The 18074-nt window shown below is 45.4% G+C and overlaps 1 protein-coding gene across 3 annotated transcripts in view; it reads left to right on the forward strand.

The window, feature by feature from the left end:
* The window catches only part of zzef1 (zinc finger, ZZ-type with EF hand domain 1), a 51214-nt gene extending 33789 nt beyond the window's left edge, over positions 1–17425 (forward strand). For all 3 annotated transcript variants that reach the window (XM_021624238.2, XM_021624239.2, XM_021624240.2), the window contains exons 43-56: positions 198–330; positions 523–770; positions 984–1298; positions 1527–1627; positions 1867–2002; positions 2108–2293; positions 2570–2743; positions 2914–3057; positions 4084–4252; positions 4435–4533; positions 4836–5001; positions 5891–6041; positions 11476–11547; positions 16686–17425. In XM_021624238.2, coding sequence (XP_021479913.2) covers positions 198–330; positions 523–770; positions 984–1298; positions 1527–1627; positions 1867–2002; positions 2108–2293; positions 2570–2743; positions 2914–3057; positions 4084–4252; positions 4435–4533; positions 4836–5001; positions 5891–6041; positions 11476–11547; positions 16686–16766 — 2175 coding nt within the window. In that variant the 3' untranslated portion in view covers positions 16767–17425. The remainder of the gene's footprint in view (positions 1–197; positions 331–522; positions 771–983; positions 1299–1526; positions 1628–1866; positions 2003–2107; positions 2294–2569; positions 2744–2913; positions 3058–4083; positions 4253–4434; positions 4534–4835; positions 5002–5890; positions 6042–11475; positions 11548–16685) is intronic.
* The last annotated feature ends 649 nt before the right edge of the window (positions 17426–18074 follow it).

Genomic DNA, 18074 nt, shown 5'->3' on the forward strand with positions numbered 1-18074 from the left:
CCTCCCTATAGGCTGTCTCGTCGTAGTCAGTGATCAGGCCTACCACCATTGTCTTCAGCAAACTTGATGATGGTGTTGGCGTCTTCGTACTGCATCACTCAACCTCCTCCACTAGTCCACCATTCAAGGGGCTTGAAGACCTTCTGCCCTGCACTGTTGTGCCCTCTGTCTGACCCTGGCTCTTTCTGCTATCCTAGGTGCTGTGTATGGGCACCCAGTCAGTGTTCATAGACAATGCCAACGAGCAGCATCATATGATCCTACTCAAGCACTTCACCGAGAAGAACCACGCTGCTGTGGTGGATGTCAAGACCCGCAAGAGAAAGACAGGTGAGAGGACGGACTGTCACAAAGTTAATTTCATACATTTTGCTCATGGTGCACATAGTAGAGCTGTATTTTAAACCCTCACACATTTGTGTGTCTGTTTTGATGTTTTTATACTGCTGCAACCAAATTGCCCAGCAACGGGACAATAAAGATTTTCTGAATCTGTATGCCACCCCTCTCCTGTCCTTACAGTGAAGGACTACCAGCTGATCCAGCCGCAGGACTCCAGTGCTACAGGCTCCCACAGCCCAGGGACCCAGGTCCAGGGCGTAGGTCAGGGTCAGGGACCCCCCCAGGCCCAGCTAACCCGCTACCTCAGTAACTTCACCTCCATCATCAGCCACCTGCTGCAGAGCAGTCAGGACAGCAGCACCCCCGACGCTGTGGAGGCCTCCTGGGTCGTCTCACTGGCCCTCAAGGGCCTCTACAACACACTCAAGGTACCTCAGAAACAAAGCCACCTTTTGGTTATCATCACTCAACTTCTACAGTATGTCCCTTTCTCTCTCTTCAATATGACATTTTATGTTAATCACCTGTGCTGTGTTTTTCTTCTAGATTTTTCGTATTTTTATTGAATGTCCATTTCCATCTTCTAGTGGTTGACCTTGAAGACTTTGTCTAACATTTCCTGTTGTGTTCCTTCCCTGTAGAAGCACGGCGTTGCTGAGGCCCAGGAGGCCATCCAACAATCCGGTCTGACCCAGCTCCTGGTGAGGAAGTGCAGTAAGGGGACAGGCTTCAGTAAGCTGTGGCTGCTCCGAGACCTGGAGATCCTCTCCATAATGCTCTACTCCTCCAAGAGAGAGATCCACAGCATGGCCCAGGGCCAGGACGGGGAGAGGGAGGAGAAGGAGCAAGACAAGGAGCATGACTCGGACCACTCTAGTTGTTGTGCCGACGACCCCGACCCCAACCGGCCTGACCCACTGGAGGGGCTCGACGAAGAGACTAAGATTTGCTTCCAGGTCTGCCCACATCCTCATTGTACTGTTTTTTAAATTTTTTATCCTACTTCTGACACTAATGTATCGAAGGGCGACAGCCCCTTGGCTCTCCAGTCTCGATCCCAGTTTTCCAGTCGGTAGGCAAACTTGTTAACCACTGCTTTAATAGCACTAAACCACTTGGACGAGAAAGTAACGATATCTCTCTCTCTGAATTGTAACAATCTCTCTGAATTGTGTCTGTTTCAGATTACCCATGATGCCTTAAACGCGCCCCTGCACATCCTGCGGGCCATGTACGAGCTGCAGATGAAGAGAACAGACTCCTTCTTTCTGGAGGTGCAGAAGAGGTGAGAATTGGATCACATTCCTGTCATACATTCCTCCATACAAATCAAATCACAATTGAATTTAACAGTCACAACACACTTTACAGAAATAAACAAATATATGCTTCATAAAGAATGTGTTTTGAATACCATTGCACCAATGTCATGTTCATGCCGGACTTGTGTAGCTTTCATCCATCCCAGACAATGTTCTGCTATGACGTTGCATGATGGTGGCTGACTTGGTTGACGACCCGCAGGTTTGATGGAGACGTGATCAAGACGGACGAGACGATTAGGACGCTGGCTCAGAAGTGGCAGCCCACCAAGAGACCTCGCTCTGAGGAGAGGAGCACCAAGGCCGTGGACACTGACATGATCGTCGTGCCCTGTGTGGTGAGAGCACTGCATTACATTTGACGTAGTTTGAAGAATTGGTGTCAGTAAGATAATAGAACCAGTTGATAAATAACCCACTCCCCTTCCCCCTTCCTCTCCCAGTCCAAGCCCAGTCACTGTGAGAAGGCTACGGAGGAGACCACGGTGGTGACTCAGAAGCTGATCACCAACACAGAGACTGACCTCCAGCTGAGCTACGCCAAGCAGCGCCGCACCAAGTCCTCCGCCCTGCTGCACAAGGAGCTGGACGCCCGCAGCAACCGCTCTGTCAGACAGTACCTAGTCAAGGTAGGTGGATGCGGTGGTCCTGTCTGTCTGGTTCAGTTGGTACTGTAAGAGCATGGCACTAGCTAGCAATGCCAGTGTTATGGGTTCGATTCCTGCAAGGATCACGTATACTAAACGGGCTTGTTTCCCGGACACATATTAAGCCATTGAACATGCTTTTTTTAGGCCAGGACTTGTCTTAATCTGTACCTACTCAAGAAGTATGCAGTCGCTGTACTGCAAGTGGATTTGGATAAAATGGTCTTCTAAATGATATGATGATATCAATATGTTCAGGTGAACCAGGCCATCGCCACCCTGTATGCCCGCCACGTGCTGGCGTCGCTGCTGGCTGACTGGCCCCAGGGGGCGCCACTGAGTGAGGAGGCTCTGGAGCTGAGCGGGGCATCACACATGGCCTACATCCTGGACATGCTGATGCAGCTGGAGGAGCGACCACTCTGGGAGAGGGTAAGCGTGTGGCGGTGGTGTGTGTGTGATGTTTCACACAGGGAGTTATTGAGCTTCCACTCTGGAAACGGGTGAGAGGGGGTGCACAAAATTGTGTGTGAGTGAGTGGTATGGAAATGTGTAGGGTGTGTACATGTTGATGTGGGTTAACTCATTCCTTTGGTCACCAGATTCTACAGAAAGTGCTGGTTGGCTGCAGCCAGAGCATGCTGGGTAGTTTGTCTCTGACAGCGTGTCAGTTCATGGAGGAGCCTGGCATGGCCGTGCAAGTCCGGGAGTCCAAACACCCCTACGACAACAACACTAACTTTGAGGTGGGTACCACATAGATCTAATTCCCCACTGAGAACTCTTACCACATCAGCATCATGTTGTGTGGGTGCTTTACTGCAGGAGGGTCTGGTGCACTGCACAAAATAGATGGCATCATGAGGTAGGAAAATTATGTGGATATATTGAAGCAACATCTCAAGACATCAGTCAGTTAAAGCTTGGTCGCAAATGGGTCTTCCAAATGGACAATGACCCTATGCATACTTCCAAAGTTGTAGCAAAATGGCTTAAGGACAACAAAATCAAGGTATTGGAGTGGCCATCACAAAGCCCTGACCTCAATTCTATAGAAAATTTGTGGGCAGAACTGAAAAAGCGTGTGCGAACAACAAGGCCTTACAAACCTGACTCAGTTACACCAGCTCTGTCCGGAGGAATGAGCCACAATTCACCCAACTTATTGTGGGAAGCTTGTAGAAGGCTACCTGAAACCTTTGACCCAAGTTAAGCAATTTAAAGGCAATGCTACCAAATACTAATTTAGTGTATGTAAACTTCTGACCCACTGGGAATGTGATGAAAGAAATAAAAACTGAAATAAATCATTCTCTCGACTACTATTCTGACATTTCACATTCTTAAAATAAATTGGTGATCCTAACTGACCTAAGACAGGGAATTTTTACTAGGATTAAATGTCAGGAATTGTGAAAAACTGAGTTTAAATGTATTTGGCTAAGGTGTATGTAAACTTCAGACTTTAACTGTATATCAGTATCAATGAGTATTTGCAAGAAAATGATACATAACTTCAAATATAAGCATGTGGAAGTGGTTTTCATTCTTTTGATATTAAGATAATTCCACGCCAGATATGTACTGTGGCTTTCCTGTGTGGCCTACTGGAGGAAGCATGCGTTGGACTAACTGTTATGCAGCCGAGCAATGATTTTGTAGAGCTTCCTCTCTCTGTCTTTGTCTCTGTCTCTGTCTCTGTCTCTCTCTGTCTCTATCTCTATCTCTATCTCTATCTCTATCTCTGTCTCTGTCTCTGTCTCTGTCTGTAGGACAAGGTGCACATCCCAGGGGCCATCTACCTATCTGTGAAGTTTGACTCCCGCTGTTACACTGAGGAGGGCTGTGATGAACTTATCATGGGCAGCAGCTCTGACTTTCTCCAGGATCTGCACAACTTCAGCGGCTCCCCACAGAAATGGACTGACTTCGAGATCCCTGGTGAGGGGACAGGACAGAGGGGGCTGGGAGAGGGACTGTCTGGGAAAGAGGGGGTTGGGACAGGGACTAATGGCAGGGAGAGAGAGATGGGCTTGGAAGAGAGGGGACGGGGAGACTAGGAAAGGGAGAGGGGGGTCTAGGCGAGGGAGAGTGTTGATTACTGTTGTGTGTTTTCTCCACAGGGGATACTCTGCACTACAGGTTCATCTCAGACATGAGCAACACAGAGTGGGGATACAAATTCACTGTCACTGGGGGACACAGGGGCCGCTTCCAGACAGGTCGGTCTACACACATGCATGTACGCACACTTACATACACACACTGCAGCGGCATTGGGAGAGTGAGACTGATGAACGAAGTGGGCCGGGGCTAGCATCAGCTGAGGACCTGTCACATGTTAAGGTTAAGCTTTTATAATGGGTGTCTAATGCAGCTGACTACACACACACACACATACACACACACACACACACACACACACACACACGAGAAGAAGTGCTACTGAGTGCTCTCTGATCATAGAGGGAAATAGTTTCTATCCTTTCACGTCTAAATCTCTCTTTGTCTCTTCCTCAAACAGGTTTTGAGATCCTAAAACAAATGTTGGCTGATGACCAAGTGCTTAGCCACCTCCCATTGGCTGACATCTGGGAGTGGCAGGTGGGCGTGGCCTGCCGCCAGACCGGGAACCAAAGACTGAAGGCCATCCACCTGTTGCTCCGCCTCCTGCAGTGTCAATCACAGAGGTGAGACTCCGTCCAATGTCCCTGTCCCTCGCATCCATCTTGAACGCATGCACGCACAGTACACACACAAGTAAATACGCACACACACACCTCATTCTGTCACCTGCTCAACGCTTTCAGGACTTCAGGCACTACTTAGCCTAGTTTAGAATCAGGTACCTAGAGTAACAAGCTGGATTCACACTCCCAAACACACGACTCAACCGCACTCTTTGCCTACTAGAACCATAAAGCAAACGTGTCACAAATATTGGGGTACACTATTATACTTGAGACTTTGGTAAAAAACCTACTGATTAGCAGCTAAAACCATTTAATAGTTTCCTAGGATGATATTCTGGTGACCCCTTTTGTACCCAATTTCAAGGCTCAGTATGAAGATTACAAACACATCTGTATCCTCTGCGTCTGTGTTTCCCCCTAGAGCTAAAGAAAACAGTTTTTGCTTAGAGTATTCCAGAGAAGCCTAATGTCCTGATAGTTGCCATGGAGATGAGGTCACATATCTATTGGAGGATTTGCATATTTTCCATGCCGTTGGCCCCGTCTGGCCGTAGTGACATCACCCTGACTAAATAGAATACACAATGTGTTATAATAATAATAATACATGTCATTTAGTAGACGCTTTTATCCAGAGCAACTTACAGACATGCGTGCATACATTTTACGTATGGGTAATCCCAGGAAACGAACCCACTATCCTACAGATGTATGTCGCCGCCTAATGGTGAGAACTAACGGAGCTTAACTTGACCCAATTTGCAGGTTCACATCTCACTGAAAAGACACCGTGTGTGTGTGTGTGTGTGTGTGTGTGTGTGTGTGTGTTGAGTGTGTGCTAGTCTCTAACTCTTATATCTGTGTGTGTGTGTGTGTGTGTGTGTAGGGGCTGTGAGCTGACCCTGCTGAGGCCTCTATGGCAGCTGTTCATGACCATGGAGAGCGGTCTGAGTCAGGACCCCACCAGTATCACTGTACTGCTGCCCCTACACAGAGCACTCACTGAGCTCTTCTTCATCGCTGAAGCCAGGGCCATGGTGAGAAACACATACACACAGACACACTTGCTGCTGTCCAATTAGAGGACATAACGTTCTATGACGGGAGGGTAGTAGTAAAAGGTTGTACAGGTTCATACGTAGTTTACTAATTCCCAAAGAGCTCGTCTTTTTTATCAGACATGTCAATGTGAAGAACCAGTTACCAGTCTACGGATAGTGCTGGCACTCTAGATGTGTTAATGCACTTCTCAATATGTGTGTGTGTGGTAATCTGTGTTGTCAGCTAGCCTGCCTGTTTCCACCTAGGAAGGTTAATATAGCACTGTCACATAGCCCTGACCCCTCAGTGTGTTATTCAGCCCACCTGTTCACCTGCTGGGCCCAGTCCAGGCCCAGAGCAGCAGGTCTGCCATCTGTCACACAACACAGCCCCTGGCACCTGCTGCCTGGCTGGCACACCACTATTTATTATCTCTCTAGCTTGATGGTGGAGAGAGAGAGGGATGGAGCCTGGGAGGGGGAGAGGCAGAATGAAAGAGAGGGTGGAGGAGGGGGAGAGAGCGAGAGGAGAGATGGTGAGGATGAAGCGAGAGAGAGCTGCCCACCTGAAACCTTCAATAGGTGCGTGGGTGACCAGTTGCTCTTTAACCTGCCTTGAATTCTGAATTAAGGAAAGGCATGCATGTGTTTTGCAGTCCAGCAGGAAATGATCCTTCCAGCTTGGTGTCCCTTAAATTGAGCCAGTTACGTCTACATTGTGTTCTGACAGGTGGAGACATTAGTTAATCTTTTCATTTTTTCTTAAAATGAGCTAGTTCAAGACGGAACTGTCACGTCTACTTATTTAAAGATAGATACCCATTCAACCTGACTGGCTATAAAGGCTCTCGACTAGAGTAGTTCCCTCTCCTCTCCCCACTGAATGAATGCGGCTTAAGCTGCCAGTCCAACAGTGAAATTACTGAAATGAATGATCTGTTGACTTGTCACAGAGATGGATCTCCACCGCTGGCTGCTGGGGATATGAGAGGAAATTAGTATGTCTGGGTGTCTGTCTGTCTGGTTTGGGCTAATACCTATGGTGGATGTGTTGCTGTTGTTGCTGTTGTTGTTGTTGTTGATCTGCGTGTGTGTGTGGGCTTCAAACTAAGGTTGATGTGTTGTTTTCATGTGGGAGTGTTGTGTGGTTCTACCAGCAGGGGGCAGTAGGAGTTCCCACTAGCACTCACACAGTCACACTGGGTACCATAGTGATGGCCTGAGATCGACACGCAGTACAGACACTGATTCACCTAAGAGGAACGTGTGTACCTATCCATCGATTTATCCATCCATCCATCCATCCATCTATGTATCTAACTACATACACTACATGACCAAAAGTATGTGCACACCTGCTCATCGAACATCGCAACCGAGAGCAGACGGTTTTTACGCGCTATGCGCTTAAGCACCTGGTGGGCCGTGAGCTTGTGTGGCCTACCATTTCACGGCTGAGCCGTTGTTGCGCCTAAACGGTACCACCACACAATAACAGGACTTCCAGTTGATTGGGGCAGCTCTAGCAGTGCAGACATTTTACCAACTGACTTGTTGGATATACTGTGTGTATATATACAGTACCAGTCAAAAAACACCTACTCATTCAAGGGTTTTTATTTTGACTATATTCTACATTGTAGAATAATAGTGTAGACATGAAAACTATGAAATAACACATATCATGTAGTATCATGTAGTAACCAAAAAAGTGTTAAACAAATCTAAATATATTTGAAATTCTTCAAAGTAGCCACCTTCAAAGTAGCCACCCTTTGCCTTTGATGACAACTTTGCACACTCTTGGCATTTTCTCAACCAGCTTCATGAGGAATGCTTTTCCAACACTCTTGAAAGAGTTCCCACATATGCAGAGCACTTGTTGGCTGCTTTACCTTCACTCTGCTGTCCAACTCATCCCAAACCATCTCAATTGGGTTGAGGTTGGGTGATTGTGGAGGCCAGGTCATCTGATGCAGCACTTCATCACTGTCCTTCTTGGTCAAATAACCCTTACACTGCCTGGTGGTGTGTTTTGGGTCAATGTCCTGTTGAAAAACAAATAATATTCCCACAAAGTGCAAACCAGGTGGGATGGCGTATTGCTGCAAAATGCTGTGGTAGCCATGCTGGTTAAGTGTGCCTTGAATTCTAAATAAATCACGATCAGCACCCCCACACCATCACACCACCTCCTCCATGCTTCACAGTGGAACCACGCATGCAGAGATAATCCGTTCACTTACTCTGCGTCTCACAAACAAAAAATCTCAAATTTGGACTCATCAGACCAAAGGACAGATTTCACTTGGTCTAATGTCCATTGCTCGTGTTTCTTGGCCCAAGCAAGTCCCTTCTTCTTATTGGTGACCTTTAGTAATGGTTTCTTTGCAGCAATTTGACCATGAAGGCCTGATTCACGCAGTCTCCTCTGAACAGTTGATGTTGAGATGTGTGTTACTTGAACTCTGTGAAGCATTTATTTGGGCTGCAATCTGTGGTGCATTTAACTTTAATTAACTTATCCTCGGCAGCAGAGGTTTGCCTTTCCTGTGGCGGTCCTCATGATAGCCAGTTTCATCATTGCACTTGATGGTTTTTGCGACTGCACTTGAAGAAACTTTCTTCAAAAAGTTATTGAAATGTTCCGTATTGACTGACCTTCATGCATTAAAGTAATGATGGACTGTTGTTTCTCTTTGCCTATTTGAGCTGTTCTTTTCATAATATGGACTTGGTCTTTTGCCAAATAGGGCTATCTTCTGGTTACCACCTCTACCTTCTCACACCACAACTGATTGGCTCAAACGCATAAAATAATAAAAAATCCACAAATTAACTTTTAACAAGCCACACCAGTTCATTGAAATGCATTCCAGGTGACTGCCGCATAAAGCTGGTTGAGAGAATGCCAAGAGTGTGCAAAGCTGCCATCAAGGCAATGGGTGGCGAGTTTGAAGTCTCAAATCTAAAATATATTTTGATTTGTTTAACATCTTTTTGTTTACTACATGATTCTATGTGTGGTATTTCATAGTTTTGATGTCTTCACTATTAATCTACAATGTAGAAAATAGTAAAAAAATAATGAAAAACCCTTGAACGAGTAGGTGTGTCCAAACTTTTGACTGGTACTGTATATAATCCATCTCTCTCTGTATAATCAACCCACAGAAAAATACTAGTTTTTTTTACAAACACTCTCACAAACACCTAAATGTGTTTGTTTGCTGCAAAGCCTATTTACTGCTGACTCACTCTCCATATCTGAACTGGTGGGTAGTGAAGTGTTGTGTTCTGCGAAAGAACAGAGGAGGAGGGGCATCCCAGAGGTGTGCAGGGCCTTGTCATACATATTGCACACTATTGTGTGTCCCAAAAATGACCCCCACTAACCTTGCCACCACCACTGAAAAAATCAGAGGGGAAACACTGACCATAGCCTCAGCATGCACTAGTCTGTGTGTGTGTGTGTGTGTCTAAACCTTAGACAAACCTTAGACTCTGTTCTACTATGACACACACACACACATACACTTACACAAAGAGAGAGATCGACACACTCACACCCTGACAATATATTATACAGATGTCTATGCTCAGACCAGACTACAGGAGTTGTGAAGGTGTAATAGATACGTCATCACCTTTGTCCTAAAAATAATTATGAGCATTGAATCTGCTTTGTCAGTGTGTTGACGAATGGGGCAGTTCCCAGTAAGGTGATGACATACAGCGTAGTTCACAGTTCCATGTTGACACCTGATGCTGCCAGCACGGCGTGCTGTTGAACATGTTGACACCTGATGCCGCCAGCGCGGCGTGCTGTTGAACATGTTGACGCGTCAGGTTTCAGAGCCTTTACTTTTATTAGGTTTTCAAAAAAACTAAACGAGGAGGACCAAGTACATTATGTAAGCCTCCACAAATAGCACCCTACTCATATTTGAGGTTCATTTGACAGAAACAATAGACCCGAATCAACATTTCTGTTAATGTGACAAATAAAGCCAGCTTGGCTAGTTGTCAACTGTAGCCTGTCTGGTCTATCTGGTGCAGGACTTATCATCCAGAACCAGTAGACATACTGTATGAACTGCCAAGGCTCAGTGGTTAATATACAGTCACTTCTGCTGCATCCCCAAACAGTGTCTTATGTCGTGTCTCGTGACAGAGCTGGCCAGCGTGCATGGGAGATGTGGGTCTGGGTTCCCAACTTCCGAAACGTTTGTTCTATGTGCATGAGAGCACCTCGGGAAGATGTTAATCTCTAAGACATAGGCTGAATCCCAAATAGCACCCTTTTCCCTGTGTGTAGTGCACTACTTTTGCTTTTCAAAAGCAGTACACTATGTAGTGAATAGGGTGCTATTTGGTACGCATACAATGTACTTCAGACAGGAAGTGACTTGTATAAAGGCGTTTCTAACATCATCAAATGGATCCTTTAGTTATATTTGCCTATATCTCCTGAAGTATACATGTCAGGGATTGTCGCGCACTGTCAGCTATATAAATAGTCCAAGATATTACCTTAGTATAAACAGCAGGCTGGGACAGGGAGAGTGAGGATATGTCCCAAAATACACCCTATTCCCTATATAGTGCACTACTTTTGACCAGAGCCTTATGGACCCTTGTGAAAGTAGTGCACTAAATAGGGAATAGAGTCACATTTAGCAGCTTGCGAGACTGACGGATGGAGGTATGAGGGTCTGGATTGTGTCTCCCTCTCCTACTAGCTTCACCATAAAAGCTCCATTTGGCCAGTCACAGTCTTATCTATATTGTGGAACTCTTCTCTCTCTCCACGGTTACATAATAACAGTAACACCAGACCTGCCTGGGTTCAACTAGGATTTGTTTTTTCGTCTAATTCCAGAGTGTGGTTGAGCCTGTCTGGAGTGCCAGGTGGGTGAGGTTTGGAGTTGCACTTCTGGGGACTATTACATTAGTTCCATTGCGCCAGACAAGCTCAATTAAGCGCAGCTGAAGTATCTGACAGAAAACTAATGCTATTTGAACCCAGGTCTTCATGACAGAGTTATTCTTTCTCAGAATTGGCTTCTTCTGCTGGAAGCTCTATTTTATTTGTTAGTAATTTTGAAGGATTTTCCTACGCTAAATTCTACATACCACAGAAAGCTGTTCTCAGTACTCTTGAGGTAAGTGGTCAGAAACTCTCCCAGTGACAAGTGAGATTGTCTCTGGAATGTTTCATGAACTCTTTCCAGTGAATGTACTGTAGGTTGTATGGGCACTTTTGGCAGAAATCGATGATTTGAAAGCCATAGCATATTCAGTGATTGTACCTCAGTTTTATTGCTCAATGTATGTTCTGTGCGTGGAAGTCACAGTGTAGCAAGCATGTAAGGACGGATGAGCAAGATCTTATTGAGAAGGACGACAAACCATTGTCTTTGTTTTCCAGGAGGAAGGCATTCTCCAGGAGTACCTATTAGCCCTGACCACCAATGAACAGCTCCTAGCCCGCACAGCACTGGTAAGAACTTACAGTTAGACTTGCACCACTTTGTACTTGGTAATGTTGAAGACGGGGATTGACCACCAGCATCATGATGCTAGCAATGTAGAAAGTGACATACTTTTTTTCCATCTCATATAAAGATTTAGAGCTGTAACTACATATTCTACTCACCCAGGATGGTAATGCTTAGAAACTATTATTTCAAATATCTTCCAAGTACTTACACTTTGCCTAGGACTACTCTGTGACCTAGATGGTTATCAATATCATGAATGATGTATTTTGGAATGTGGGCTCAAACATATAGGTTAGATAACATTCTCACTGTGCCTCCAGACCCAGATCTCCGTAATATTTTAGAACATACTCCATCCATGCAATACAAATGACGTTGACATTCCACTTTTAAGACTGTTGTCAATACGGAAGTGTTCAGACGACGCGGATTCTACGCTACAGGACTGTTTTACGAGCACAAACTGGAGTATGTTCCGGGATTCATCCAATGGCATTGACGACTATACCACATCAGTCAACGGCTTCATCAATAAGTACATCGACGACGTCATCCCCACAGTGACTGTACATTTCCCAACCAGAAGCCATGGATTACAGGCAACATCTGCACCGAGCTAAAGGCTAGAGCTGCCGCTTTCAAGGAGCGGGACACTAATCCGGACGCTTAGAAGAAATCCTGCTATGCCCTCAGGCGAACCATCAAACAGGCAAAGCGTCAATACAGGACTAAGATTGGACCCTACTACACTGGCTCTGATGCCCGTCGGATCTGGCAGGGCTTGCAAACTATTACATACTACAACGGGAAACCCAGCCGCGAGCTTCCCAGAGACGTGAGCCTGCCAGACAGGCTAAATGCCTTTTATGCTCACTTCGTGGCAATCAACACTGAAGCATGCATAAGAGCACCAGCTGTTCCGAACAACTGTGTGGTCACGCTCTCCATAGCCAATGTGAGCAAGACCTTTTAAACAGGTCAACATTCACAAGGCCGCGGGGCCAGATGGATTACCATGACGTATACTCAAAGCATTCTCGGACCAACTGGCAAGTGTCTTCACTGATATTTTCAAGCAGACCACCATAGTCCCTGTGCCCAGGTACACAAAGGTAACCTGCCTAAATGACTTCAGCCCGTACCACTCATGTCGGTAGCCATGTAGTGCTTTGAAAGGCTGGTCATGGCTCACATCAACACCATCATCCCGGAAACCCTTGACCCACTCCAATTCGCATACCACCCCAAAAGATCCACGCAATCTCAATCGCACTCACCACTGCCCTTTCCTACGTGGACAAAAGGAACACGTGAGAATGCTGTTCATTGACTACAGCTCAGCGTTCAACACCATAGTGATGAGCTTTGTGGGCACTAAGCTAAGGATCCTGGACCTAAACACCTCCCTCTGCAACTGGATCCTGGACTTCCTGGCGGGCTGCCCCCTGGTGGTAAGGGTAGGCAACAAGACATCTGTACGTTGATCCTCAACATGGGGGCCCCTCAGGGCTGCATGCCGAGTCCCCTACTGTACTCTCTGTTGACCCATGACTGCGTGGCCATGCACGACTCCACCACCATAATTTAAGTTTGCTGACGACACAACAGTGGTAGGCCTGATCTCCCTCAACATGAGCAAGACTAAGGAGATGATCGTGGACTACAGGAAAACGATGGCCGAACACGCCCCCATTCACATCAACGGGGTTGAAGTGGAGCGGGTCGAGAGTTTCAAGTTCCTTGGTGTCCACATCTCCAACAAACTATAATGGTCCAAACATACCAAGAAAGTCGTAAAGAGGACACGACAACGCCTTTTCCCCCTCAAGAGACTGAAAAGATTTGGCGTGGGTCCACATATCTTCAAAAAGTTCTACAGCTGCATCATCAAGAGCATCCTGACCGGTTGCATCACCGCCTGGTATGGCAACTGCTCGGCATCCGACCGTAAGGCGCTACAGAGGGTAGCTTGCACAGCCCAGTACATCACTGGGGCCAAGCTTCCTGACATCCACGACCTATATACTAGGCGGTGTCAGAGGAAGGCCCAAAAAATAGTCAAAAACCAGTCACTCAGGTCATAGACTGTTCTCTCTGCTACCGCACGGCAAGCGGTACCGGAGCTCCAAGTCTAGGCCCAAAAGGCTCCTTAACATCTTTTAGCCAAAAGACGACTGAACAATTAATAAAATGGCCACCCAGACAAATTACATTGACACCCCCCCACCCCCCTTTGTTTTATGCTGCTGCTACTTGCTGTTTATTATCTATGCATAGTCACTTTACCCCTACCTACATGTACAAATTACCTCGGCTAACCTGTATCCCGCACATTGACTCTGTACCGCCACCCACTGTATATAGCCTCGTTATTTTTTATTTTTTTTTACTTTAGTTTATTTAGTAAATATTTTCTTAACTCTATTTCTTGAACTGCATTGTTGGTTAAGGGCTTGTAAGTAAGCATTTCACAGTAATGTCTACACCTGTTGTATTTGGCGCATGTGACAAATAATTTGATTTGATCTGTTTTCCCGTTTGTCAATCAGGGTGTGATGAGTCCCAGAGTGAGAATACCGGTGGTCTTTAGTTATAATATTCAGCTGTTCCTCATTTCCTCCTCTAATGGTGAATCATAATGCTAGTGACACATAGCAGACTGCACACACACACAAACCCCCTACCGGTGCTTTGTATGTGGGCTGCTGCTGCATTCTGTACTAATGTATCTGGTAATTACCTCTCGTTATCATGCGTGGCTTAGCGAACATCATCTCCGCCCCGCTATGCTGTGATCCCGAACAGAAGGGCAGAGGTGCAAGGGGGCAGCAGGCAAGCAGTGTGGAGGGAGGGGGGATTCTGGGGTTGGGAGATGCACGATTAAAATGCTAATGTCTGATTGTCAGAGCTGAGAAGGGTTTACCTGTCTAAAGATGTCTAAAACCTCATTGATCTTAGTCTATTATCGGCATTGGTTGAAGCTCAGTGTTCAATTAAAATCTCCCTACCATCATATCTATGCCAATTTGACACCAATCTTGATTAAAATTCGCAAATCAACTTGATTGGAGGTACACAATACACTCCCGGTCTCTCGTCATGAACCGTCCGGTCGTTATCGAGAACCACATACCAGATTTTTTGACAGGGTTGTTAGCAATTCCCTTTTAAGAGTTTTTCTCGCGCCTACCTAGCTCAAATTTTAAACATCGGGTTAAAACAAGACTATAGCCTCCTTAAAGTGACAATTGGACTTAAATGCCGGAATGACTACATTTGTAGGTGCAACAGTTTTTATTACATTTAAAATTTATTGCTCTCACGTGCTCATTTATGTACATTAAAAAGCAATTATGTGCAGCTGCTAGCACCATGAATTCAAGCTGAGGTTAATCAATAAATGCAAATATATATTTGGATTAGCTAGGTAGGTACACTGGAAGGTTATACAGTGCATTCAGAAAGTATTCAGACCCCTTGACTTTTTCCACATTTTGTTACAATACAGACATTCTACAATGTATTCTAGTTTTTTTCCCCTCATCAATCTACACACACTACCCCATAATGACAAAGCAAAAACCATTTTATACATTTTTGCATGTTTATTAAAAATAGAAAACTGAAATCACATTTACATAAGTATTCAGACCCTTTACTCAGCACTTTCTTTGGCAGGGATTACAGCCTTGCGTCTTCTTGGGTATGACGCTACAAGCTTGGCACACCTGTATTTGGGGAGTTTCTCCCATTCTTCTCTGCAGATCCTCTCAAGCTCTGTCACGTTGGATGGGGAGTGTCGCTGCACAGCTATTTTCAGGTCTATCCAGAGATGTTAAATCGGGTTCAAGTCTGGGCTCTAGCTGGGACACTAAAGGACATTGAGACTTGTCCCAAAGCCACTCCTGTGTTGTCTTGGCTGTGTGCTTAGGGTCGTTGTCCTGTTGGAAGATGAACCTTTGACCCAGTCTGAGGTCCTGAGCGCTCTGGAGCAGGTTTTCATCAAGGATCTCTATGTACTTTGCTCTGTTCTTCTTTCCCTCGATCCTGTCTCCCAGTCCCTGCCGATGAAAAACATCCCCACAGCATGACACTGCCACCACCATACCTGACGCTTGGTGTTCAGGCCAAAAAGTTCATCAGACCAGGTTTCATCAGACCAGAGAATCTTGTTTCTCATGATCTGAGAGTCTTTAAGTGCCTTTTGGCAAACTCCAAGCTTGCTGTCATGTGCCTTTTACTGAGGAGTGACTTCTGTCTTGCCACTCTTATCGTAAAGATCTGATTGGTGGAGTGCTGCAGAGATGGTTATCCTTCTGGAAGGTTCTCACATCTCCACAGGGGACCTCTGGAGCTCTGTCAGAGTGACCATCGGGTTCTTGGTAACCTTCCTGACCAAGGACTTTCTCCCCGATTGCTCAGTTTGGTCGGGCGGCCAGCTCTAGGAAATGCTCCATTTTAGAATGATGGAGGCCACTGTGTTCTTGGGGACCTTCATTGCCTCAGATATATTTTGGTACCCTTCCCCAGATCTGTGCCTCGACACAATCCTGTCACAGAGCTCTATGGACAATTTCTTCGACCTCATGGCTTGGCTTTTGCTCTGACATGCACTATCATCTTTGGGACCTTGTATAAACACGTGTGTGCCATTCCAAATCATGTCCAATCAATTGAATTTACCTCAGGTAGACTCCGAGTTGTAGAAACATCTCAAGGATTATCAATGGAAACAGGATGCACCTGAGCTCAATTTCAGCTCATACCAAAGAGTCTGAATACTTATGTAATACCTCTCTCTTTTTTTTTTTCTCTTTTTTTTTTTTGTAAAAATGTCTTAACCTGTTTTCGCTTTGTCATTATGGGGTGACGTGTGTAAATTGATTAATCAATTTAATACATTTTAGAATAAGGCTGTAACGTCACAAAAATGTGGAAAAAGTCAAGGGGTCTGAATCCTTTCCGAATGCGCTGCAACTCTTCTCTCCCTGCTCAACTCCTCCCCTCTCACACATTCCATCATCCCCATCTCTCTCTCTCCCCCTCTTTCTCTCTCTCTCACTCCCACGTTCCCTCCTCTCTCACTCACTTGCTCATTCACTCACTCTCTTTTTTTTATTTATTTTTTATCTCGCAGGCTCTGAAGAACATCGCAGCCATCAGTCTGGCTATCAATTATCCCAATAAATCCACCAAGCTGCTCAATACATCCCCCTGAGAATGGAGAGAGAGAGAGACGGAACAGTGGAGAGAGAGGAGGAGAAAAAGAAAGCTAGCGACTTGAAGGGGTGGATATCCTCACATCCTGTCTCTGCCAGCTCTGAAAGAGGGATGAAGGGGATGGAGAGAAAGAAAGAAATACCCTCTGAATGTCTTCCTACAACAGCAGAACTGTAAAAGGGATTCACTCCTTCCTTCCCTGCTTCTATTCTCTCTCAATCCCCATTTCTATCCTCTCTCAATCCCCCTGTTTTCCCTCTCCATCTCTTTATACTATTTTTACTGACTGGGGAGAAGGGGGGCTAACTCGACAACAACACATCACTCTATCACAATCCTTTTGCCTTAGGTGAATACAATGTATCAGCATCGTGTGGGTTTCAAAGAAAGAAGATAGCCTAGCCGTGTCTCTTTGTTTCAGATTAAGATGCTGCAGAAGCCCCTCTGCTAAAGCAAATTAAGTGTGCCAAATTTGTCACCTTTCTGTGGAGAAATATAAGTTTATTTTCTGTTTATTCTTTTTATTTTTAAACAAAAGCCACCTTGGTTTTAGAAAATCGGTCGCTCATGGAGAAAGCGGGTCACCTTGCCTAGCTCCCCGAATCCCTTTCTCTCTGTGGACAATGTAGAGCAGAACTAAAAATACAGCTACAGCCCAGAACAGGAGAGAACATTTCTGTTTAGGCTCCTGAGCCTCAGATTTGTCACCATGGGGAGAGAGAACTGAGCTCCGACCTAACATCTCCACTGTGTTTTCTCCACAGCTTCCTCCTTTTTGTGAACATAGAGGACAACTGTTTTTGGCCCCAGTGTCATCTGTCTATATCACAGTACTTAATTTAGAGTACTTTCACAGTACTTTTAATTTAAATACGGGGTTACTCTGGAAATAGTCTCATGTTGTCATACTTTCTAGTCTCATTCATTTGGGAAACAGAATGGGAGATTTTGCAATCTAGGTTCCTCTATATATTGTATTTCAGTATATTCACACAGTATATTGGATTTCAGTATTTTCACGCAGCGACATAATGGGAGAAATTGTCATCTAGGTTCCTCTATATATTGGATTTCAGTATATTCCCAAGGTATATTGGATTTCAGTATATTCACACAGACTATAGGTATATGCACCTGTTGACATGGTAAAATGACACAGTGCATGGACATGGCACCAATGTGGTTAACAGGAGAACTCACTTTTGTCGACAGTCACTTGTGTTGGCTAATTATGACACGAGTGAAATGCTCGACCACCACGCACCACTGTAGAGTTGTCTGCATGACAGTGGTCATCTATTGATGG

The sequence above is a fragment of the Oncorhynchus mykiss genome, chromosome 12 (assembly GCF_013265735.2).
Source record: "Oncorhynchus mykiss isolate Arlee chromosome 12, USDA_OmykA_1.1, whole genome shotgun sequence".
In the NCBI taxonomy this organism is placed as follows: domain Eukaryota; kingdom Metazoa; phylum Chordata; class Actinopteri; order Salmoniformes; family Salmonidae; genus Oncorhynchus; species Oncorhynchus mykiss.